Source organism: Micrasema longulum, unplaced genomic scaffold, assembly GCF_059751315.1.
Source record: "Micrasema longulum isolate JH-2025_06_02 unplaced genomic scaffold, ASM5975131v1 h1tg000955l, whole genome shotgun sequence".
Taxonomy (NCBI): domain Eukaryota; kingdom Metazoa; phylum Arthropoda; class Insecta; order Trichoptera; family Brachycentridae; genus Micrasema; species Micrasema longulum.
This window is the reverse complement of record NW_028278146.1, coordinates 1,088,124-1,115,421: the sequence shown is the minus strand read 5'-3', so window position 1 is coordinate 1,115,421 and position 27,298 is coordinate 1,088,124. Positions and strand designations below refer to the sequence as shown.

The window sequence follows — 27,298 nt, the reverse complement described above, 5'->3', positions numbered from 1 at the left end:
ACCTATGTTTATTAAGCTAGAACATGGAAATAATCTTAGAACTAGTTACAAACATGAGACAAAGAAAAATGCTTGTAGATCTAGGTCCTTAACTAATGCAGTTCGTAATTGTCACTCTTCACTAATATCTTAATTCTAACGCAATGGTGGTTTCACTTATGCGGAGAGATGACGGATGGTGGTCCGGATGCTGTGTTCGGACGAACACATGCTGGGCGATGTCTTGGGCGGAGATCTGCCATGGATAGAGCCATGGGCGGCTCTCGGGATTCGGTCCCGTGGCAATGGTGACGGCGATAGCCAGCTGGAAGACTGGCCGGCCGTGGGCTGGGCACACGCGCTGGCGGTGCAGGAAACTGGCGTTCCTTTGGAGGACGATGGATGTCCTGGATGTGGAGGGACCTTCGCGGATGAAAGGTGGCCTCCGATGACCCTCGTGGAGAAGTCGGATTCCACGAGGTTTGCTACGTAGCACTGGCTACCCGTACACTCACTTTTTTATTTTTTTATTTTTTTTTATTTGAAAATTTATTTATAAACCTTTACGGATTATAACATTCATTTTACATAAAATAATATATACATTTTTCATTTATATTGTTGTTCAAAATAATATTTTTTTCATCTTTTGTAAAGTTTGTCTGAGTCTTTTGTTTAGTTTTGTCTGGTAGTTTATTGTATAATTTCAGTCCCTGGTTCATTAGTCTTGATTGTCCTTGTCTTGTTTTAGAAAGTTGTATATGGTATTTATCTGATATTCTCGTATTATGTCCATGTTGACAACAATTTTTTACTAGTTTTAGTTCTTTGTCTACAATTACATTAGTGGCTAATTTATGGATAAATTTTAATGATTCTAGTTGAAACTAGACTTCACTTCAACTTCCACGACTCTCGACATTGTATCGTCTCCGCGATCGACGGTACGATCGCGTAGACTCGACTCGCTTCCCCGACTGTCGACCGACTCTTGGTCGACTCTCCTTCCCGACTGTTTTCCGACTCGTCCTGTTCCGAATGTTTGGGGTGGTTTTATAACGCCCAAATTAGGAGATCTCTCCTTCTCTCTTTCACTTATTGCCTAAAACTCATTGTCTCTTTTCCACACTTATTAATAAACACCTCGTCACATTTAAAACTAAATATTATGTTCTGCATATTGTTTCTTATAAAACTAATTTATAATAAACTAAGATTAGAATGTTTATAATATTAAATACGTTAAAACTAATTAATTAAAATAAATATACACTAAACATAGAAAATTAAATCAGCAAACTAATTTATATTTCTGAAGATTAGAAAGGAATCATTAATTAAAAATTGGAAATGATTCGCCTCCTAATGTAGTGGTTGGCGCGTTTGCCTACCATACTTGAGGTCCTAGGTTCGATTCCTGGCAAGGTGGATGTGAAATACCTTCATACATATTATAAAATAATCGCTGATACGTTGCGATTGGCGCACTGGTGCAGCGCCTTAAGTACCACGAGCACGGATGTAAAAATGATGGCGCAAAAGTTAATTAGAGTTTTAAGTTAATATGTTGGAATAATCGGCGCGCGTACGAATGAAGATGTATGAAATTTGAAGAAGAAAGGTTTGTATGTATCACAGGAATTAATTATGCGTTTTATTTTGTTATTTTGGGGGGGGGGGAGGTGGATACCCACTGACCTTTCTTTCATCTGCTCGGTGCTGAAACTTACTTAATACAATGGCATTCTTCAATAAGGAACGAACGCTAGATTTGATTTTCTCAACAGTTCCGATATCCATTTTTCGAAGCGAGTCTCCTCTCACTAAAGAGGATGCTTATCATCCTGTTTTGCTTTTTAAGTACAAAGTAAATTCTCCAAACACACGCACCGCCGTTCCCATAACGCATATAACATCGGAAAGGGGATGGGATTTTACTTAAGGTGATTACGCTCCCTTTACGACTCCTTTTATAATGCTGATTGGGACGCCATAATAGATTTAACTGATGTTAATGAGGCTGTTCATTATTTTTATAATACTGTTTACACTCGTTTTGATGAGTGCTTTCCGAGGAAACCCCCGGCTGTGAGTAGCAGGAGATATCCGAGGTGGTTCTCTCGTGATATTATCAGTGACATCAGAAAAAAACACGGTATACCACAAAAAGTGTAAGTCTTCGGGTAATCCATATTACTACTCTCTTTTTAGTAATCTTCGAACCGAGGTTAAACAGAAAAGAAATGCAGCTTTTGACCTCTATATTTCCGGAGTCAAATATTTTGCAAAATCCCAGTGACTTTTGGCTTTAAGCGCTGTGGTGGAGAGATCATGGACTCCATGACCTGGAAATGTCAAGACGTTCGCAATGTAGATATTGTGAATGCTTTTGCTGATAATTTTTAATCTGTTTACTGTTCTCCTCCGAATGAAGAGGTGCATCTAGGTAAACAAAGCACGTCGCAAGGCTCGCAAAACGTTTCAATAGATTATTTCAGCGAAACTGATGTCTTCAAATATATAAGTTCTTTGCAGAACACTTGTTCACTTGGTCCCGATTTTGTTTCAACCGCTGTGCTTCGGGTTGTGTAAACATTAAAAAAAACTACTAACTGTTATTTTCAATCTGTCCTTTAAAACAGGTGTCTTTCCGGAGTTATGGAAGATCTTCAAAATTTCTCCAGTGTTTAAAAAAGGGAATAAATGTGGTAACAAAATGGTCTTAGGAAATATGACCACATTTCTGACTATCGTAGGCAACTGAAATGGCTCCAAATTAGACAGCGGAGAGACTATCACTCCCTCTCACTTCTGTTTAATGTACTTCATAGTCCTAACGCTCCTATATACCTGCGAGAAAAATTTCAACGCTTATCAGTTCACGGTTTACCTCTTCGTTCTGATTCTCAAGGCACTTTCTTAATACCCATCCACAATTCCTCTTTCTTCTCTAACTCATATAGTGTCCATGCGGCTCGAATGTGGAATCATCTCCCATCCACCATCAAAGATGTTACTACATTATCTCTGTTTAAATCACGTCTCAAGAAACATCTCCTTTCTCTTCCTTAACCTCTCCTCCTTTCCCTTTTCCCCTATTCTCTTTTTTCTTTTTTCCTATTGAGTAATAGTTTTGATTCAAGGTAATTAATAAACAAATACGTTTATTTCTATTTTTATATATCTTTAGCTTTTAAACCCTTTTCTCTATTGGATAAGTTCTGTAACTTGAATTATAAAAATAAAACTTTTATTTTATTGGTTAGTTGGAAGAAATTGCCATTTGGCAATAGCCCGCCAATGTACAAATGACATTACGTACAAAAAGTTAAATAAAATAAAATAAATAAATTCAACTTGTATCGAAAACTATAGACCCGTGGCAATTTTATCTGCTACTGCAAAGGCGTTTGAATAGTTGATATATCATTTTGTCAATCCCCAATTAGAACCATTCATATCAAACGAACAACATGAATTTCAGTCTGGGCGTTCAACCATTACAAATTTGATGGTGTTTACGAATTTTGTCTCCAAGTCACTCGATAAAGGTGCTCAAGTAGACTGTTCGTACAACGATTTTTCTAAAGCGTTTGATCACCAACTTTTTCTTCTGAAACATCAGAGGATTGGCTTTAATGACATTCTACTGAAGCTATTCACAAATTATCTTACAGATCGTAAGCAATATGTGTCATATGGACTGTATCGATCTGAAACATTTAATGCCTCTTCAGGAGTTCCTCAAGGTTCTAATTTGGGACCAATGTTAATTATAATTTTTATAAATGATATTGGTAAAGTTATGAAATTTTGTAATTTTCCCTTATTCGCTGACGATCTAAAAATGTTTTGTGAAATACTGACTTCTTCAGATTGTATTAAACTTCAGTGTGACATTAAAAATATAGTTCATCGGAGCAAACAAAACGAATTATTCTTCAATGTTTCCAAATGTTTTGTAATGACACACACAAGAGCACCCAAAACAATAAACTACCGTTATTTCATAAAGGCTTGAAAGGGCTTCAACGTCCAGAGATCTCGAGGTGTTGTTTGACGCTCAGTTATCTTTTAATCTTCATATAGTTAATCTATGTAATGACTCCCTTAAAATGCTTGGTTTTGTTCTTAGAAATGCCAAGATATTTTTTAACACTCAGATTATGAGGACATTGTATAATTCCTTGGTAAGAAGTCGTTTGGAGTTTAGTACCATTATTTGGTCGCTACATACCCGATACTCTTTAATGGTGGAGAGAGTTCAGAAAAAAATTGTGCGCTATCTGTATCTAAAAGAGTGTGGATATTAATTGAATCGGGTTGTGGTCCTGTGGCTAGTGTCTCGGACTCACGGACCAAAGGTCTGTGGTTCGAATCCCACTTTACCCCAACTTGATTCCCATTTTCTAATAGTGAGTTATTTACAACTCGTTGAAAATGGCCCTCAAAATTAAATATTTGGGTAAATCATAAGAACGCAAATATTTCTTTTTTTAAAAAAAAAAAAAAAAAAATATCCTTGGCTATTCCCAACTGACTTTTTACTGGGGATGCTAGGCTATCAGCCATTATGGAGGCGGAGGGACGTTCATTTGGGTGTTCACTTTTTCCAGGTGGTTGCATATATAGTTCAGAAATTCTGATGGATGTAGGTCTGTTCGTACCTGATAACTATCTTTGACAAAGACGGCATCGATTGGTTTACCTACCACGACGCAGAACCAACCTGTCATTGGTTATGCTGGTTGGTAGAGCAATCTTGCTACTTAATCGCATCGCCTCGGAGGTCAAAATATTTCACAATAGTGGGCCTTCCCTTAGGAAAGCACTTTCTAACTTTTAATTTCTCTTTTTCCATTTTGTTATATTATTTTAATAACATAACTCTCTACTGTAATTTGTGATCGTTTATTGTATTTAGAATGAATTGGGTATTTTTTCTGTAATGTTCTAAATATCTGAATAAATAAATAAATGAAAAATACTACCGGCCTTACATCTCTAGCCACGACACGACTCTAGTAGATATTGACACGACACTTGACAGCGTTCATCCAATATCCAGTAGAAGAAAAAGAAGGTTGGTGTTGGTTCATCTGTCATATGTGTCTGTGCTTTTGACATTGACGTTCAGTATCTAGTTCTGATTTCTAATTTAATTCTTATTTCAGAAGCAATTCTTGAAACGAAACGTTATTTTGCAATTAGAAGTAGGTTTATCAGTTTTTTCTGAAATATAGTTAATTACTTTGAGGTAAATGTAAAAAAATCTGGTTTATCAGTAGTGTGCAATGAATCAGTGAAATATTACTATTACTTAATAATTTATTTTCCAACATTCTAGGTTCCTCCCTCAAATTTTCACATTCTTAGTCGTTAGATCTCAATATCTAATTTATCAAAAAATATAAAAAAATGTTTATTCATATTATAATTCCCCCTTTTTATAATTCTACAAAAGTTGTATTCTATAAAAATGTTTTTAGGATGCATCCAATACATAAAAATAAACCGAACTGTTAATTTGCTATGTCTATAAAGAGTCCTATCGGATGATTTTAGATGGTAATGTTTATTGTAATTTTTTTAAACTTAGGTACATTTTATTATAAATAAATCACCCTGAAGTTTTTTGAATAAGTAATTGTCCGCCTCGTAATCAAATAGTCAACGCGTTTGCCTACAATGCAAGAGGTCTCGGGTTCGAATCCCGATATGGTTGACACGAAATATTTATTGAACAAGGTGTTTTTACACTAGAATATTTCACGGTCCTCGGACAGGCACCCGAAGGGTAAGACTGATCATCCTACCCCCACGTAACAAATACGATACACTGCGGTTGGTATTTATTAACATAAATAACCAAAGCACTCCTATAATATTAATGTTAGCTCCTCTCAGATTGAATGAATTAAACGTCGATTTATTGATGCAGTGCGTTTAGTAAATCGTATTAAAATATTTACATACTTCGCTGCTTTTCAATCTTTTATCTTTGTTCATTCTGATTAATATTTGATAATTTTCTCAGAATCCTGTTAAATTGATTTCACGTTGATGTACTTATATGTGTACAATGAAAGCATCCACCCCTTTCCCGAAACTGTTCATAAAGACTTGAGTCTTTCTTCAGTTTCACATATCAATATCAATTTTTTTTTTTAAACTAATTAAGCGAAAATTTAATATTTCTTTACAATCAAACCGCGAAAATAACAAAACAAATAAACTTTAAAAACTTTCATTGTACCCCTCACTGCAGTATTGTCAGTTTGTGATCAATCAAATACACATGGTCAGCACAATCACCTTTTTCTAATTTCCCAGTATGACAGTGGAGGAATACAGTGTTAGTTCCAAATTGAGACCGCGGCCGCACGCTCCAGATCCCGCCTCGGAAAGGAAGAAGAACGTAGTAATACAAACAAATCAATCAAACGACACGAAACCCAAATACATATAGAAAACATTAGAATAATTTGCCCTATACAACTTGCACTCAATCAACAGAAGAAAAACAATACGTATCTATAAAAAATCACAGTGGAACTTCAAATTATCAAGACACTACCGGCAAAATCCTAACACAGATCCTAAATATATGTACTTATATGTGTAATGTACTTATATGTGTAATGTACTTATATGTGTAATAGAAATCAAATAGAGATGTCCGCCTTGTAGAGTAGCGGTTGGCGCGTTCGCCCACACGCTTGAGGTTGGCAATATTTAATCATTCTTTACTTTTTATGCATAAAAACACCGCAATTGGAGTACCACTGGGTGCGGATGGCGAAACGATGATCACGTGTGGACAGTATAGTCAGAGACACATTCCGGAAGCATATTTTATCCAAATACACTGAAAGAGATCAGTTTGTATTTTCCCAATAACTATACTAGAGCGATATCTCATACACTGTTTTACGCACCCAGAACTAGGGCAATAGTTTAGCAGCTATCTACTTTCTATTCATTAACTTGTCACTTGTAATGTTATTCCGCCTGTTGTTCGCAGTCTACATTACGTAATCGGTCAAATAACCCGTAAAGTAATGCTGACTGCGATAATTGTTGAATAAAAATTGGATACATACACACCCCGTCCCGTGCGCTGGAGCCGGTACCTCGGTAGGCGAGTGAGTTACGAAATGTTCGCTTGATGCTTCCAGGATATGTCCTCCCCGGAGAAGAGCGTGCGGGTGGGGCAGAGGGTGCGCGTGGAGGGCAAGGGGGTGTCAGGCGTCGTGGCCTACTGCGGATACCCCACCTTCGCCACCGGCCGCTGGGTGGGCGTCGTGCTGGACGAGCCCAAGGGCAAGAACAACGGTACCATCCGCGGCCACGCTTACTTCACGGTGAGTGCGCTGCGCTCTACACTGCGCGATCTCCCCGCCTGTTAGCCGCTCATAACTAACCGTACGCGTCTTGCAGTGCGAGGAGAACCACGGAATGTTCGTGCGCCTGACGCAGCTCACGCTGCTGGATGACGACGGGAACCCGCTGGAAGGAGCCACCAGCCCGGAAGACACCCGCCCTCGTCTCTCGAGGTACTAATTTACCCCGGATGTATATTCGGGTTTTGTATATGGTTGTCATATTTGGCGAATCTCGCTTTCTGGGATGGGAAGATGTAGTAACCGAAAAGGTAATTTTATAATGAATCTTTTAAAATATAACAGAAATATTTTTCTTACATTTTATGTGGTGTTTCTTGGGGAAGAAGTACTCGCTGACCATACTTTTCTGATGATTTTACCTTTTCAAGCGGTTCTTTTTGTTTTTTTTTTACATATCTGTAGAACTTTGTGCAAGTCATCTTAATATTAATCTAATACTGCAGTATTGATTCTGCAGTACCTGGCAGCGGACGATTTCTTTCCTCGGTCCACTGGGCCAGCATCAATGATATTACTCTTCCCACTTACGCGTTATGGGCAGGAATTGAAAATAAATAAATACTTGCATAATTTCAACTGGCGAAAATAAATTCACTTTTCTTTCGAAGAATCTATCGACTACTACTATATCGAGGCAAGTTCGGCCTCTATGAAATCCTTAAGATCCATAAATTGCTGATAGCATTTGCCACCCGATTTACTCGTTCGTAGCTAGTTTGGTTGTTGAAGATTTTTGTTAGTCAACAGCATTGCTGCATTGTGCAAGTTTAAATCGGAACATTAAAGGTTTTGTCGGGACAGGGCTCAATAATCGGCGACATTCCCGATATATTGGGATGGATAGCGATCCTATTTGTGTAGCATATGCACAGCCTTCTATATGCCCGTCCTACCATCTTTCGATGGCGAGTATTGAGAATGAAATTACTTTGCTTCACACGTATTGATATTGACTGTTGTCGGTTAGATGATTATCTAGATAAAATCTTAAGAGGTACTTGTCTATGAAGATTTGGACTAAATATGTTTCAGAATGAACATACTTCTTATCGATGTAAATTATCTCGAGCTAATCATTTCAAACTAAATTGTGAAATCAAATTATATTCAGCGAGTAGATTTGAGAAATAGTAAATAGTGTTTTTTCTTGTCGGTGCGAGTGGAAGGAGCCCCGAGACAAACACTTTAGTAATATCGGTGGTGGGTCGACTTCCTCCCACGCCGATGCACTCGTGCCGCCGATCTCCATTTAGCCGCCCTTCCAACTTGGTCACAACAGTGTTGGTCAGGAAAAAAAGCATCGGAATTCCTCGGACTGATGTCGGGTAGGATTATTTCACTACCTCTGCCGAGAGTTTGCTATAGAAGGACCTCGGTAATGAACTCGCTTTGCTGATCCCGTAATGAGTTCTGTTCCCGGTACTGCTGCGTTTAAGCTCTTTTATTTTGAAAATGCTTTAACCTTTAGATTTATTTATTTCATATTCGTGCACAAGCCCCCCAACGTGAATTATAGACTTGGTGTAAATATTGTTGTATTCTCTTTTAATATTTTATTCTACATGTATTTCTAGCAAAATGTAAATTAGTCTTGTGGATTAACATCAATCATGACAGGTGGTTATCCTTTACATCTTGTTTTATATTTTCAAACTGCGCAATTTGGTAAGCCCGTTTGCGTAATCTATAAATATATATAACTTTATTAAATTACCACTTAAAATATTAATTTCCAGTTTATCTGTTTAAACTGGATCTCTAAAACTATTGTGTCACTGTATTTTGAACCGAAGTTAATTTAATTATGAATAATTCATTCAACAGAGATAAATAACCCTTTTCCGAACGGGAAAATACAAATCTAGGCATTTTCAGGGCTTAAGATCTGTCGTTCGTGTGACCAATTTACGAACTTAATAAAATTTACCGTCTTCCCTATAACGCCCATATTTCTTCAACGTGACGATGTAGATGAGCAGAAATCATTATTATCACTTAAAACCACCAAATGACAGATCATGCACCCTGTAAATGCCTATACTTCCCTATCAACTTCTGAAAGCGTTCTCTAGAGGGTAAAATCCAGTACTTGTATACAAATATTTGGATTTACATAATTTGACGAGTAGGAATGTCTAATTGTTAATTGTGTGTCCATTGTTTCCAATGTCGCCCCTTCGTGGAATAGTGTAACCCCGGCGCAGAGATCTCGACCTACCACGTGAGTAAATTGCCACAGGAATACTCTTTATGTACTCATTTTATATAAACTTCTTTCCCTTGAAAATAACTGATTACTTAAATTTAATTTTAAAATATTATTTTGACAAAATAAGGTAACATTGTAAGTGGCAGTTGTTTAAATATGTCTGTATTAACTCTATGGACGCGGCTTCCGGTACGGACCCTCCAGAGTGAGAAGGAAGACATCCCCGGCTCCCTCTACCAAACCTGTCTCTCTCTCCGTGTCCAGGTACCCCATTGGCCAGTTGGGATTTATCTCAAGTTTGAGCTACTATGTAGTTGCATTTGCGGACTCTATCTGCACAAAATACTCTCTTTACTATCCGGGACATTTGGTTATTTCTCAGCCATAACTGATTTTGCTTATATCATGTTTTTTTGCATATCTGGAAAAGTCAGAAACACCTCGGAGACTATATTAAACATTACAATAAAACTAGTTAATCTAATGCAGTTTATTATATGTATAACATTTTAGCATTAAAACTGAATATCTGATTCTGATTCTCACATATCTCGAATGCAAAAATAACTACAACGTATTTTTATGCTTGTAAATACCCAGTACTGTCTTCCTCCGCACGCGTTTCATCCGTACTGGCTTTGCACGTCTTGTGGCTCGCGAGGGTATTTTCGCTACACTCACGGGTCGAATGATTGTTTCAGTTCTCGGCAATCCCTCGCCGACTCCCGCCAGTCCCTCGCCGCCGCCCTCCAGTCTCCCGGAGACCGTATCGCTACTCCGGAAGCTACCAATAAGAGAGCCGCTTTTGTGGAGGTAACTCGGTAATCATCGTAGATCGCTTCGTTATATTTATTCTCAAACTCTTTCATAAATATAAAATGGCGCATCGTTGCAGACTAACTTTGTGGAGACGCTGAATCCGCAGTTCACTCCGGGCCAGAGCTTGACGTCTCCGCAACAGGGACTCTCGTCGCGCAGTGACGCCGCGGAGGATAAAATCACCCTTCTGCAAACCCAGCAAGAGGTAATCCCCCCCACCGTAGTAATCGCGCGACAACGCCGCCCGTATGTAATGGCCATTTCGTATTTCAGGTTGTGGAACTGAAAGCTACAGTGGAAGATCTGACGGAAAAGTTGGACACTCTCCGGTTGCGCAGGCTCGAGGACCGCGAAAAACTGAAGGAATTGGAGCGGCTGCGACTGCAGCTGGATCAGATGACGGAGTTCAAAGTCAAGATCATGGAGTCTCAAGCCGCTCTGCAAAGGGACCTGCAGAGGGCCCGGATTGAGGTGAGAATTTTGCGGAGGTGATGTTTCGTATTTGCATTAGCTCAGTATAACACGATCTCCATTGTAAAGGACTAAATGTCCGCAGACACGAGAAGCGCAGGTGGCGCGCGACGCGCACGCAGAAGAGATGGCAGAATTGGCAGAGACAGCGGAGATGGCGGCGCTGGACCGAGAGATGGCCGAGGAGAAGGCGGAGACTCTGCAGCTGGAACTCGACGCGAGCCGCGAGCGCCTGGAGGAGGCGCTGATCGACCTGCAGCTGCTTCGTGCCGAGCTGGACTCCGCAGGTACCTACCGTTCCTTCTTTTTTATTTTATAATAATTATTTTTTTTTCACTATTGGAAAGAGTTTTGCCTTTGCTTTGCCTATACATACTTGTGTGTTTTTAATATTGGATCTTGTAGACAAGTTGTTTAGAGGAAGAATACACTCCTCCAGACTGGAGAAGGGCTGTTGTTATCCATCTATACAAGGGAAAAGGTTCTAGGATGGAATGCGGAAATTATAGAGCAATCAGCCTTTTGAGCGCTGTTGGCAAAATGTATGGAAGAATACTGACTGAGAGAGTAAGAAAAGTTACTAAGGATAGAGTGTGAGATATTCAGAGCGGTTTTATGAATGGAATAGGATGTATGGATCAAATATTTGCTTTACGAAACATGACAGAGAAATTTCTTGCTAAAAACCAAAAGCTTTTCTATGAATTCGTCGATCTGCAAAAAGGGTTTGATAGAGTTGACAGAAAAATTATTGAAGATGTTATTCATTATTGTTATTCATATTATTTACAGTGGCGGCAAGCTATGATGGGATTTTCGACGTTTACACCCAACTCCGCGCTCATAATTTCTATTAATTTAAAAAAGCAATTCTTTTTCGCTTTTTTATTTTAACAACTTTTTATATATACATATTTCCTCATGAAATTTTATTATTATTTTATTTTAATAAAATTTTATTACAATTTTGTGCTTTTTATCAACTCTACATAAATTTGGCGAAACTATAATTTAAAAAAATTTGAAATGCTACTGCACTTTTCAGTTATTAGATACCTTATCATGGATCATTAATTTTTCAACATTTATAAAATAAATATTATTTCTTTAATTGGTCTAGGTGTTGTGAAGTGTTTTCATAAACTCTTTACATATCCCACCATAAATAAAAAAAAATGTTTTGTGTCATATTTTTCTAACCGAATAAATTAATAAAGAAATTTCCAATATAATAATAAAAGTAATGGGATTTTCTGAAACGCATTATTAGAATGCACTTAGGGAATTTACTATAATGTATTAATTTAATGTCGAAAAATTCCAAGAAATTTTATCAAGCTAATATTATGTTTATGAGCTTTCAGTTCAGATAAGGGTAATTAGTGGATACTTCAGCAAATAAAGGATTAAAAAGGAAAACATTGCAAAATATATTATTTTATAAGCTAATGTGTATTTATTTAAATAAACAAACATTCCGTTATTGCTTTGCAAAATTATGTGTAATTAGTGATAAGAATTAAAAACGAATCGAACGACCGATTCACGGAATCATATTACGGATTTTTCGAAATGAGCATCAATAATAATTGAAGTACAGTCATTATGCATTTTTCATTAAAATCTATTAAAATTAAACAATTTAAAGTTAATTTAAATCCGTCCCCGAGTTCTATAAAACATGCACGATTGTAATTAATAAATCAGTTTGCCTCGTGCCTTCACCATATTTTGATCATTTTACTTCTTTCACTCGCGATTATTTATATGTGATAATATGTGATACATACTACAATTCAAAAAGTTAAAAGAAAAAATCGAAATAAAACAATTATTGTTTATATAATTATGTACGTTTTGTTATTTTTGTTACTATGTTTATCGTCTGTCGAATGTTATCCTGTTGTAATAACTAAATAAAACTACGTGGAAATTAAGTCCTACGAATTTTTTTTATTAAAAATATTTTCTTATACGCGGTAAAAATTAAAGCATTAAATTTTACGGCGAAATTTCATAAAAATGCAAGAAAAAAAGATTTTAATAAAAACAAAATATTTCAAACTTCCTCGTTACTATTTTTATCTTTAAAAAATCTTTTGTGTAAAGCTGTTTAGTCGTATATATGAAAACCTGGTTCTATTCACGCTATTTGACAAATTATTTGAAAATAAAAAATCGACATCGTAATAAAGACTGCCACAACACTATTTTCAACTGTCAAAAATACCTTCCAGGATTGATTCCACTATAGTAATACATTGATGCAAAGACTTTATTCTTCCTAAACATGCGGCAACTGCATGTCACTACTTAGAAAAATGACAAAATTATACACTTCAACAAAATAGTCAATTACACTGCACCTACTTTGAATTTAGTTTGAGACAATAATTTACACATTTTTTTTATTTACCTCGATTTTATTCTCCATTCACGCGGTGGCGCGCGGCTCGTCTTTTGACAGATCGAATGAGATATGAAAAAAATTCGACGTAAAACCGGTGTTATGAAAAACAGAAAAAACGTTAATTGGGGGAAAAATTTAATGAGAATGTATGGAAAAAAATGGGACCTAAATATTTCGGTGTAAAAAGCGGAAAACGTAAAAATGAGGAACGTAAAAACGAGGTTTTAGCGTATATTAAAACAAGTAGAGGAATTTGTGTATCTGGGAAGTATGTTCACTAGGGATGGAATGACTGAGAAAGATATTGAAAGGAGGGTGAGTGCGGGGAACAGAGTGAACAATGCACTTACATCAACCTTGGCAAATAAATGTCGGTCGCAAGAGGCAAAATGAGCAGTTCACAATGGAGCCCTGGTCCCGACCCTTATATATGGGAGCGAAGTATGGACTTTGAGAAACAGGGATAAAAGTAGGCTGAATGCTGTCGATATGCGATCTCTCAGGCGAATGTGTGATAAAACTATGTACGATAGATGCACAAATGTTGAGATCCGTACATTATGTAAGGCTGAAATAAGCATTATCGACAAAATCAAGAAAGGAGCTCTGCGCTGGTTTGGACATATAGAGTGAATGGACAGCGAAAGAACGGCTAAGAATATTTACAATGCAAATGTTGATGGATACAGAAATAGAGGAAGACTGAGAGACATGGCATGACCAAATCCAACAAATACTCGAAGATGAACATGTCAAAAGTCGGAATAATCGGCGCACGTGCATGAGAAGATGTGTGAATGTAGAGGAAGCGAGATCTGTATGCAAAGATAGAGTGATGTGGCGTTCTATCCTATCTGCCTACCCTTACAGAGAAACGGCTCGATCGTTTGTTGTTGTTGTTGGCAAAAAAGTATAGCACTTGGAGCTTGAACATTTTCAACACATAAAGGTATCGTAGTGTGCTATCGAAACTGGCATTTAACTCATTTTTAGTGTTTTGAGGGTTGGACGCTTTCTGCATAACTGCGACCTATTACCAACTTTCTGTTGAAGTAAGGTTTCATAATATTTATTAAAATCTACTTAGAATTATGGATTATGGAGGCTACCTTTTTTGGGATTGCACGCGTAGAGAACACGAGTTTTCTTGAATCAGCTCGATATTCTTAGGTAAACATTAGAAATATTTTCATGGCACTTTTGGGGCCCATATCACATTGGGAAAAATAATTCAAATTACAAATTTCTTGATGGACGCTCATTGTAAATCACAAAATAAAAAAAAACAACGAATGACAGCTAAATTCTCAATCTGTCATCCATTAAAATAACATTTAATAAATTTTAAGGGTGTAATAAATTTACCGAGTGTGCTTTATACTTAGGCATTTACTTTGTCAAAAGATGTTTGATCGTACAGATGCCTCTTCACTGTATTATGATCATGATCACTGTAATCCTTCGCTCGTCGTCGGTCGGTACTTGGAAGAGTGTTTCGGTAGAACCAGGATTCGTTGTTATATTCCCGGTAAAGATTGTCCTAGAAGACTAATCTCTCAGTTTCTGGAGCGATCCGAGGAGCGAAGTTGTTTGTAATGTCCGGGTAGTTGAGGTGTTCGAGGTCGGAGGAGACTTGTGGCCATTTGAAGTCAAATTTGTCCTTGCCACCGTAAGGAGTTGGATCTCTGAAAGATTTTAAAAATATGGGTTACAAAACGTAATACAATAATAAATGTCTAAATCTATAACTAATAATTAACCCTCTTAGGGTATCCCAATAGAGACGAAGGAAGTCACTTTTATAGGTATCTCAGCTGAGATGAAAGAATAATTGGCAAATGTGAAAATCTAGGCTTTAAACCCGTAATTGGCTGGTTGGAGTGATAACTTTAGTCTTTACACCCTGTGTATTTACCATTTTGCCTAATCCTGTGACATCTCCACAATTAAAAGGCTCTGCCAAAAAATTACTTTACCTGCTGTGATATAACATCGTGTTACCTTAAGCAAGACTGAATATCAGACATTTTTAATAATCTACATAGTACACATTTTTATTTCGCTGTAGGTACATTGTTTTAAAAATCATCCAAGTAGTTTAGAAATTTGCTGACCATAGTAGAATGAACAACTGTGTGAACTTTACAACATTTTCCATTGTATGAATCCACTCTACAAAGGGAAGCTTTCAATTGACTTCCCGATAAGAACACAATAATTCAATGTTATTTTTCTCAATCCTGGGTATTCTGCGCTGTAATTCACCACTTCAATTGGGCCTGCCGGCCTGTTGTGATCCAAAATTGTATTCTTTTTTTTAGTTTATTCAGATGAAAAATATAAGTACAATTTATGCATAAATTCAATACGTATTAAAATATTTACATTAACGTTTCCCATTACGCAAAAGAAAAAATAAATCTTGTGAACATAATAGGGAGTGATGTTTTACAATAATTTGTTCATTTTATCTTTAATTATTAATATTTTTAGTATAACATAATATATTATAATATCTCTTACAAATGTAGAAATTATTTGCTGAGCAAACCTTTAATTTAACTCCTTGTAGTTTTCTGAAGGCAAACTCCCATAGAAATCCACCAAGTTTACAACATTTTAGAGAAGGAAATATGGAAATCTAGGTATTTACGGGACTTGAGTTTCAGTCACTAGCCGGTGTGGCCACTTTACACACTGTGTAAAATTTACCATTTTGCCTACATTTGAACATCCATGTTTCTTCAATTCTTCCATCTGTTGATTTTAGTCAAGTAAAAGAAAAGAAACCTTTATTGTTGAAGAGATTCACCTAATTTAATTTCCAATTTTTATGCTTCTTCTTGGACCAGTCGAACCAAATGTTTGTGGACGAAATACTGAATTTCACCCCCTGGAAAGTTATGATCCATCTCTCTAGTGATTTGTTTATTTTAATCACCCCCTAGGGGTTGAAATACAACATTTGAACAAACTCAAAATATTGCACCAAGTTCACATTATCGATATCCACTGTGAACAGATTTTTGAAATCAGCAAACTGGTTTTTTAACTCAGTTTGAAGTTATTTGTGAAACAAAACTTACCTCAGCTTCTTCTACTGCTCTTTTGCAATTTAAAAAAATAGTTTAGTTTTCTTTTATCGATAGGTATTTTTATGTCACGTGCTTTGCAGCAAAAACCTTGCGGGCCGCACATTGCGAGTGAAAAGCACCCAGGGGCCCGCCGGTTGCAAGCCACCACTTTAAATGAAATTACTTCTCGTGATTTTTAATCTACAATAATTTCAACCTTTGATTTACTGTTTTATAGATTATATGTTAACAGGTAAATAATTTGCAGCACTAACTTAATAGAGAAATAAATATGGGCTGTCGCGTGTTATAGGGGGAAAGGAGACAGGAGGTTCCACATACGAGCTGCGCCAGATGGAGCAGCAGAACGCGCGACTGCGGGATACGCTGGTTCGCCTGCGCGACCTCTCGGCTCATGAGAAACATCACATGCAGAAGATGCAAAAAGTACAACTTTTATTTCACTAAGATACCTTTCAGTATGTGCCCATTAGGGTGTCTTTATTTATATTCGGTCAAAATAATTGTAAATAAAATTTTATGGTATTTGAACAATGGCAACACATGCCGACTTACATTTAAACATAGTCAGTACTTGTTTGCTTATGCAAGCGCTCGACCACATGTCAATGAATGTGCTTATAATTTCAAGTTTTTTTTGTAAGTAAATTAATTTTTTTAAATTAATAAATGAAGATGACAGTGAAATCACATATGTAGTTCCAAAAAATAAATAAGTATATTTTATATGGTATGCAACACATCAAATAATGATTTAAAAACATCCATCTAATGGACGAGTTCTCGCCGTTTTGATTTACAATATTCGAGAAATTAATTAACTGCAAATGAATGTTTGAATTTCACTATTCGCGAGAGAGTATTATCATTTGAAAAAAGGCACAAATACCTACCGGATCGTTGCCGAGTTGTGTAAAAAAACTTGTAAAGTTATTTAAAATTCAGAGAGACTTGTCACTTCGGTGGAATGGATAAAAAATTGACTGACAAAGAAGGATTTTGAGCTGCTGAAGAAGAAAATCAGCAAATCATCTATGTTCCCGCCTCAGCATCTTCTCAAAGTATCTCGCAAACTGCTTTACAGATGTAAGGCCAGCATTATGGTATTTGACTGATGAAGTAACCGTCTTGTCACTTTTTAATGACAATGTATACCAAGGAACAAAAATAAAAATGTATAAAATTTCTCGACTCATTAGAAGTGATACATTCCATCAAAGGAAGAACTTTGTGGTTCATCATATAGTTAGTTTGGTAGTTTTTTGTTAAGTCATTTTTCTCTCGATTTAAAATTGATGACATTTTTCTTAACAAATGTCCTTACATTCGTTGGAGAAGGCTTAATGGGCGAATAATGCTTTGTTTCTTGGCCCCAAAATACAATCTCAATCCTTAGAGCAGTGAACAATAAAGCTAAAAGAGCATTGAATTTGATACGAGACTTCCATGATTTGATTTCAGTTGAGGAGGAACAAAACTACGTTTTTGTTACGTCGCATGCAAGAACGCAGTTCTATCCGGATTGTATAAAGCAAACATTGCAAATAAATAGTTTATTTATTTAATAAACGCCCAGAGGGCTCTTACCGTATACAGTTAAAAGTACATGAAGTATTATAGAAAATAACATAAAATAAAATAATAACCATTGCACTAAATATTTAATTAATTCTAATAAAAAAAGGAAATAATGTGAAGATGAGAGAAAAATTTCATTAAAAAGAGAAATACTGGGGAGATGGCCATTCGATGAATATGATATGGTGGAGTAGAGTGGGGCAAGTCCAACAGCTCGGCATAATTATATACAATACTGTTTCTTTAATGTGAAATCGTAATAAATATTTACATTGAATAAATTGATGATTTATTTACGAAAGAAACATATATTTCAAAATCATTCCCAGTACAAATTCTCAGGATCAACTTTGATCTCAAGTCGGCATGGGTTACCGTTATCTTACTGCAGTAATACTTTGTATTTATATAATTGTGGCCAGGTAAAAAAAAATAGAGGGTGGCATCTTCGATTTTGCAAAAAAAATATCCTTATTGGGACGCCCTATTTATCATTCCGCTAATGAGCCATTTTTATTTCATATTTTAGAGTGACAGCGAGCTGTCCGTTACCAGTCAGGTTGGTTTTTACACTTAGACTGCACTGTTTTCCTTACAAAGTATATTTATTTATGAACTTTTTTATTTTTCTAAACTAACAATTTCATTGGCTGTAAATGCCCATTGATTGTAATGCATCGTGTCCGATAGATTTATAAAAATATATTTTCCATACTTTTGTGAAACAGAAAAATATGTAATTCATCACAAAGTCTTATTATGTTTTTCCTAGTATGTATTTTTTAATGTTTCCTCTTCTATCCTCGCCCCGTTTTGCCATTTATAAGAATTTATTACAAAATATATGTAGATATGTTAAATCAAAAAGAAAATCTTGCATCTGAAAACATAAAATCACTCATAAACATGCGCTACCATATTATTGTCCCACTAAATACAATGAGTGATTTTTTTAAAGATCTTAATATTCAGTGTTATGCATTATTTTTCACGAGCATAAGCATGGTATCGTCCAACTTGGTGAGACTTTTTGTAATCGGTTTAAATTAGCCAATTCACAAAAAACTGCTAGACATTAGTGTAATGATTTATTTGTCATTTTTGTTAGGTTATTTAAATAATTACGATGAACGAGATACTGGCATATGTATCGGTCTAAAGTTTTTAAATATTTATATTTTTCATTAAAAAATCACGATGAACTTCGACTATTTTAAATCTATTCTAAATTTTGAGTTAACAATTATTTTATAACAACACGATGCCAGCGGTATGATGAGTGTGTTGATGCATCGGCGGTGTTATGACGAAAAATGTAACACAACTCTTACTCTCTACACTTGTACTTATATTTGTAGGACAAGGAAAAAAATTAATATTTGTATATTTTGAATTTCGTCAGTTCATTGGAAATTTTATTTTCCACTTAGTAAAATAGGAACAATTTGTCACTTTTCTGTTAAGGCGGTTCGTACAGTAAAAAGTAGACTAGTACATATTATAATATTTTCCCTTAGAATCTAACAATATTTTGTGTAAAGGATCTGGACCAGAAGAAGTCTGAGATTGCGGAACTGGGCAGAACCAAGGAGAAGCTGAGCTCGCGAGTTGAAGAGCTGGAGGTACAGATTGTGGATCTGCAGGAGCAGGTATAATCTTCTGACACTACTATTATATTTCTACTTTCTTCTTCATCAGGCCAGGCGCAGACTTGTATAAATTTTATGTTTCTATTCTCTTTTTGAACAATGTTTGTATATATATATATATGTATAGATTTAATTAAACTCAAGTTCTACTGAATTGCTAGCGTGCAATTAGTCGACAGGTTCTTTTTATATCGGATACTTAACGCAAATATTATATTTAACATATTTTATTTCTGAATAAATGTTTATCGCAGGAAGCAAAACTATCAGTTCGCAATAGAGTTCTAGTGCCGACCCTAATGTATGAGAGTGAAGTATGGAATTGGAAAAATAATTATGAAAGTAGGTTGAATGCTGTCAATTTTTTTTTCTGTGTGAAAAAGACAACTGCATGTGGGACCTTTTATGGCTAACTAAAATATACAAAATTGATGTTTCGTTGTACTGTTTTCCGCACTTCAAAACTAAACCGATTTTCTTACTTTTTTAAGACAGAGTATCAGAATGAAATTTTCTTTTTCATTCCTTTTTGCGTTTTTCAAGAGTTGATATTATTTTAGCAAGTTAAGTGTTCGTGTTAAAAAGTAAACAATAAAAAAATTAAACAGATAAAGAACCGTTTTAACATCACTAATAACAAAACAAGTAAAAATATCCAAAGGGCAGCTTTCATAGATTTTGGGTAGTAACCGTTGCACGTGTGGCTAACAGACTGTTTGCTAATCCCTCGAAGATGGTTGATGCCCACGTGTCGTTAAAAGAGGAGGGATGATGCTTTACTATTTACATTTGTGTATCTGGGAAGTATTTATTTATCAATGAGGAAATTCAGTTTTTAAATATTTTTTTTGTTCATAGACAATCAAACCAAAATTTTTTTTGTATCTTATCTACAGTTACAGGATGGAATGTGGATGGGGTGGTGCTTTTAAAACAAATATTTTACCGGTTGAAGTCCTGGTAAACAATCAATAAATCATTTACGCTCCTCACTATTTTTCTACTTAAAAGATTGAAGATTTTAAAAACTATAAATATGCCTATTACAAAGTTCATCATTTCGCTGAAAACCACACGTAAATCGGTTCAGTAGTTATTTAGTTTATCGAGGACACACATATGAACATTGCCTTTTATATGTATAGATGTATGTATAAACATTCAAATTCAAAAGTCTATATATAAATGTTGCAATATGAAAACTAATTAACTTTTTCACTGCAATTATTTATATTTTTTTTTTGTTTTTGGCTTTACATTTAGAATAAGTTCAGATTATTATTTCAAATTATTTTATATTTCGTCAACTGGTGGAGTCTGCTCTGAACGTGTTAATGTACTGAGCTATAACCCTTTGCAATTGGCGATTTTTTACCCCACTAAAGTTTTTCATTATAATCCCGTCAGAAATGAAAATATAGAAATAAATCTTTAGTAATGTCTGCTAATAAACATTAATGTATGTTGCTATAATGTCTGTCAAGGAACATTAATGCACACAGCTATAATATCTGTTGATGTACATACATGTATGGCTATGTGGCCCTAATGTCTTTTTATGAATTTCCACTACAGAAATGGTTCATTATTTTTATTTTTTAGTTTTAGCAATTTTAGTAGTGCAATAACCTCATAGAACATCCAGGATTCTTGACCTCGCCAGGAATCGAACCTGGACCAGAAAGCAAAGTCTCGGCTTTTCGGAACATGGGAGGGCGCTTTCACTATATTTTCACTTATATTGCGAGTTTTGTCATTCCTTATCTTTTTATAGGAGTGTTGTAATACACCTTTTTTAAAATTAATAAAATATTTATTAGAATGAAATTATTTGAGTAATGAAAAATAATAGTGATTGGAAAAGTTAATCAACCAAAAAAGTAACTAAATTTTTAAAAATGTAATCGTATTACATAACCAAATATATTTAATATAACGACTACCCATTGTTACTGAATCACATATTTATACCCGTATGCAGAGACAAAACTTAAGGTGAGGAAAGTACATTCTAATTTCAAATGCAGAGAATAACCCAAACGTGAAGACAATAGAATGTACTTTCCTCACCTTAAGGTTTGTCTCTGCATACGGGTATAAAAGTACATTCTAATTTCAAATGCAGAGAATAACCCGAAGGTGAAGACAATAGAATGTACTTTCCTCACCTTAAGGTTTGTCTCTGCTTACGGGTATTAATCTGAAAAAAAAACAACAGTTAAATTTCCATACACCATTTACAATAGTTTTCAATTGAAAACAAAATCCACGAAATATAAAGATCTTAATATCCATAGTAATATTCTAACACTTTGTGTATTTTCTGTTCTCTAAAACGTTCCGTATCGGAAGATCGAACTGAACGACGTAAGTTTTCACTTTCTTTTAATTGGCTTATTAATTTGGACTGTTTGTTGGACATTTTGCTGATTATGACGCGCGATCGATGGTTTTTGTTTTCAATGCAATTTACTGCCGTAGATGCTTTGTTTTACCCCTCGCAACTTGCAATATGTAGGTTTAGCGCATTCATCGCTCTAGAGAATCCAGTGGAGCATACAGTGGAATCTGTTCCAGAACCTTACTCCAAATGTGAAATACTCGGGCGTTTATTTTCAGGCGTTACCTAGTCTAGTATGTAGGTGAAAGAATGGAAGGAATATGGATGTTCAAATATAGGCAGAATGGTGAATGTTGCACAGTGTGTAAAGTGGCCACTTAAACCAGCCATTGACAGGTCATAAGCCCTGTAGATGCCTAGACTTCCATATTACCTTCTCTTAAATGTTCTTCATCTCTGTTGTAATATTTTAATATAAACAGCTCCCCGGGGAGTTGAATCCAGTCCTTGTCTACAAAAATTTGGACAAACTCAAAATATTGTGAAATACTCGTCGAGCGAAACAATTGTCTCTGTATCAATCGTTTTGTTTATTAATTTGAACAAAATAATACATCGTCATTATTTTGATACCTAATTCTTTTTTTACTAAAAAGCTGTCTAAAGACATTTGATTTTACCGACGCTTCAAAATTTGGCAAAAATGCGACACGGCATTATCATAAAATAAATCATCATACAGCTCGCATACCCACTGCCCTGTTGGGATGATGCTTCGCAATGAATGCTTTCAGAATTTCTCTTATTGCGCCAGTGTCGGCTCCACTATCAGCTCTTCCTCCTCCGACAAATTCTCCTCAGCTTCTCGCCGTGAAATACGATGCGACCGATATCATCGCTGCCTACCGGAGGTGTCCGGTACCATCATGTCGGCCCGAGACACGATCTAGTCGATCACATGCTCAACCCGAACCGAACTGTCTCCCTGAACTGAACCCTTCGAGTCGCGTTCGACAACACTGGTCGGCCAAAGTTTCTCTCGAGGTTTTACTTACGATTTGTGACATTTTCTCTGTCAATCGTTATGCGAAACAATGGTCGCTAAGCGAGTCTTTTCTTTTACAATTCGTTTAGCTTATTGCGCAAATTACTCATTATGAAGGTGCTCGTTAAGTGAGTTTCCACTGTATAAATATTAACAATATTTTGGGTATGTCCAACTCTTTGTAGACAAACCCTGGACCTTTTTCTGACGGAATTGACATCAGTATTACTCTATATATATATATATGTATATATATATATATATATATATATATATATATATGCTTTTAAAAGTGTTTGTGTATTACAAAATAGTATTTACCATCAAAAGTTTGAACTCACCCGTATGATTTGTACAAGATCCATATATAAATATGCATAAGAAACGACTTAAAGTTGAAGCAGCATTTACTTTATAAAATTTCATGTTTAAAAATACAGTAAGTCATTTATTCGTCAATATATAAACAGAATCGATAATTGAAATAAATTAAAATAATGATAAATGTATGGAAAGCATATAAGTCATACTATTATCTTCTCTGATAACTATCGGATCACCAAGATTTTTCCCATCATATTTAACTTCACCCTTAATCATATCTTGCCATATAATTGGAGTATATAGAAGTTATAAAAATAAAACTGCTTTTACGGATGTTCAATGACTACCATTCAAATACATATATCTTTGTTCATTCTTTTTTCGTATCATTAAACACCTTTAATTGGCAATCTTTTCTTACATCGTGGTTAACCAAGCAGAAAAGTCATAGATTTCACCTGTCAGTCATTAGTTTTTTTACTTTGAGCTATTACATTATGTCATTTCTTTTTTATCCATTTGCGTTACGTGTGTAATGTCCGAGTTTTTATTTTCTATACTGCCTGCACTTGATGGATTTGGGAGGATGCCCGAGATTTTGAGATGATTTAATGACAAAAAATCCACAGCGTTACTGATCGTATTATCATCGAGATCAATCGATGATTGTACAATCATCAATAGAATAGTGGGTTGAAAACTGCAAGGCTTAAGCGATACCAGGTCACAGACACTTATGTTGAAAAAATCGTTACCGTGCTGGCTGCTTTGTCTCCTCACGTGCCAGAGCTGTCGGACTCTGGTATCCGCTCAAAGAAGGCGGCACCGAGTCGATGCCGCTGAATTTGAAATAGTAGAGATAGCAAACCGGGCAAAAAGTTCATTATCTCCAAGCTTGACTCATCGATGTTGCTGATCGTCTGTCATACCAGCAGACACTTTCAGAATGACATCTACCGGAATCTACTGCCATTGTTTTCAGCAAGTAGAATAGAATTCCATCGATTGCTTTACATATTTTCCCGTTGTTGTCATGCGACCCGGACCTTCCCACTACCTTGTTTTATCCCATGAGCTATAAGACATCTGATAGAAGTTCAGGGAATCCACTTGATAGTAGTTACCGGGCGATACAGTCCATTTTGGAGATGAGATTTCATTAGATCTGCCCCTACAGTCTAGAGCTTTTGAGAATTTCGGAAATGATCGCAAATCTCCCCCAAACAGACACCATTATTAATCTTCAAATTCTCGGAATGTAGGGGGGTTACATCAGCAGAAGCAACTATTCCAAGGGGCTCGGTGCGGTCGAGTCGACCTATCTTTAGGTCGACTTCTACCGATCTTCTCAGCTTGCAAGCAGTGACATGCGTGGGAACTAAATAAGGAATCCACCTTCAATAGCTCCAGTTCAACTCATGACCGAAGCTTCACAAAAAAATATGGGTTCCTACATTTTTTAATCCACACCTACAAGACCGCCTAATTTTTCTTGTTGGTTAAGCATTCAGTTAAGCTAAGGAAGCTGAAGGCTAGCAGACTATACAGGATTCTGGTAAAATCCATATTCTCCAAGTAGCTCTCGAGAGTATCCGCTCGCCAGTGGCGTTTCTCAAACAATTGCAAAAGCACGGACTCGATGAGGTAATAATATTATTACTATCTGGTAGAAGTATATTGGAAAAATGCAAATATTTTTAATTCACTGTCAGCCTACTGTCTTCGATCGTACCTTTATTTCATCCTTCTCCATCTTCAGCCTAATATTCACGTACGTGTGTCTTACATTTGGTCACCATGCGATAACAAAAAAGTCACATTACGGCTTTGCTATACAATAAAAAACGTTTGATCTACGGCAAAATGTAACCTTTATTTAGTTTTATTAAAATCAGATGAGACTAATTAATAACTGACGAGTCAAATCCATTGTCAAAATCTATGGCTTTTCTGCTCGGTAAGGAAAGGAAAAGTTGCCAGTTGAATGGAGTTTAAATGACATGGAAAAGGAAGTTATGTTATAGAGGTTTTGAAAAGGCCGAGGTACATAATATATGAGCCCATTCCCGGTGAAGTGAACTCACTGACAAAATGGTCAAACTTTTGTATTCAAAGTTTTGACTCTTGCGAGCTTTTTACTAAACTATTTTGATATTTTTAACTAACACGGATGTTCTGTACATAAAAAACCAGGAAAAAGTATTTTTGTATTTTATATATGTTTTTGGATGTAACGTAAGCAATGAGTTTATTTTCGTCTTTAAAATATCAGTTACTTCACTTTACCGGCAATGGACTCGTAATGTTTTAACGATAAGTAAAAGTTTTCTTTTATTTCTACAGATATTCGAACTTATTCTTAGGAATATTGTTCAATAAAATATGATATTTAAAATTATGCATACACAATATAAACTTAATTTTTTGGTTCTCGTACATTTTTGACATATAATTATTATGAGTCATACTTGAATAACTATAATCATCTGTATTATCACTGGCATGTGTAGTTTCTTTGAAAAATGTTTAGCTTTGCTAAACTTTTAGTACCTAAATAATGGTAGTTAAAAAGCGTCTCCCATACTTCCCACTAAAGGTCTGTCACACATCATGCGCATCACTACAGCTTTTCAGTTAATGCTTGGTATGAACATTTTATTTCTAATTGTATCTATGCCTTAAAATAAAATTATCAAATGATAAGAAGTTATGTATCATATTGAGCCATTCTTATATGGCTGGGTGAGGGTTACACGTATTTACATTATGGGGATTATACAATTTCATCGACTTAAGAAGTAAATTAGTGTCATTTCTATTTCAATGTAAGTTTTCGGCAAAATTTAAATTTGCAGGTTGACGCCGCTTTGGGTGCTGAAGAGATGGTAGAACAACTGGGGGAGAGAAAAATGGCGCTCGAAGACGAGGTATGTTTTGTTTGTTATATCTTTAGTTTACTATGTAGCTGTGTGTTTCAATTTATATTATTTATTGTTTCAGCATTTACTGTGAGGAAAAACATTTGAAATATTTTAAACACTTAATAATATAAGAGTTATAGCACCCGCTTTTTCCCTATACATTTTTTCGCATATTGTTATCCTTTTCTTACGAGATAGTTACGTATAAACAACTCCTCTAACATCCCGTACAGTCATATTGTACTGTCAACCCTTGCTAACCTAGTTGCTTGCCTTATTTGGCTCATCCGGGTTCTTTGGTCAGACATATAATTTGATTAATCGAGATCTTGTACAGTCATATTATACTGTCAACCCTTGCTAACCTAGTTGCTTGCCTTATTTGGCTCATCTGGGTTCTTTGGTCAGACATATAATCTGATTAATCAAGATCCTAGTAATTGATTACGAGTACCTAAAAATGCCTTTCTAAAGGCAAACATTAGTCTCGTTTACAAAAATGCCTTTTTTAAGGCAGTCCTTAGTCTCGTTTACAAATGCCTTTTTTAAGGCAATCTTTAGTCTCATTTACACAAATGCAAATCCCATTTTTAGGGCAATAATTGGTCAAACGTCTAGCTTCAGGCCCTTTTTGAGGCCTGTAACACAAATTTCTACTCTACAGTACCCCGGTATCGCTAAAGTCAGACCCGAAAGTGGAATATTCATCCTTTATTGTAGGTCCAACATTTAGCCTACAGATACCGGGGGCCCTAACTATATTATTGCATATTTTATTCATATTTCTAACCGTCCGTTACAGGCAGTGTGTATTATTATGTACCAATTACGCAATTACTTATATATTAATTGCTTCCCTAATCAAAAACCCCATCGCACGCCCCCCGCTGAGTACTAATCTGTGTAGATATTTTAGTTTAGTTTATATTTACACCCGATGAGTAGTGTTATTATATTAAACTCTTATATAAATAATATAAATTTTAATCTATTTATTTGATACATTCATGGCGTATGACAAAATGTAACATTCTTATCAAACACTGTCGGT

The 27,298-nt window shown here is 35.6% G+C and overlaps 1 protein-coding gene across 4 annotated transcripts in view; it reads left to right on the top strand.

Moving 5' to 3' along the window:
- The first annotated feature begins 5,083 nt into the window (after nt 1–5,083).
- The window catches only part of DCTN1-p150 (dynactin subunit 1), a 38,375-nt gene continuing 16,160 nt past the window's right edge, over nt 5,084–27,298 (top strand). For 3 of the 4 annotated variants that reach the window (XM_088232195.1, XM_088232198.1, XM_088232199.1), the window contains exons 1-10: nt 5,084–5,192; nt 7,158–7,343; nt 7,420–7,535; nt 10,296–10,407; nt 10,490–10,618; nt 10,687–10,884; nt 10,970–11,171; nt 16,682–16,815; nt 19,509–19,616; nt 26,182–26,253. In XM_088232195.1, the coding sequence (XP_088088321.1) occupies nt 7,161–7,343; nt 7,420–7,535; nt 10,296–10,407; nt 10,490–10,618; nt 10,687–10,884; nt 10,970–11,171; nt 16,682–16,815; nt 19,509–19,616; nt 26,182–26,253 (1,254 nt within the window). In that variant the 5' untranslated portion in view covers nt 5,084–5,192; nt 7,158–7,160. Of the gene's footprint in view, nt 5,237–7,157; nt 7,344–7,419; nt 7,536–10,295; nt 10,408–10,489; nt 10,619–10,686; nt 10,885–10,969; nt 11,172–16,681; nt 16,816–19,508; nt 19,617–26,181; nt 26,254–27,298 lie in introns of all 4 variants that reach the window. The other variant, XM_088232197.1, reaches the window with a different exon arrangement.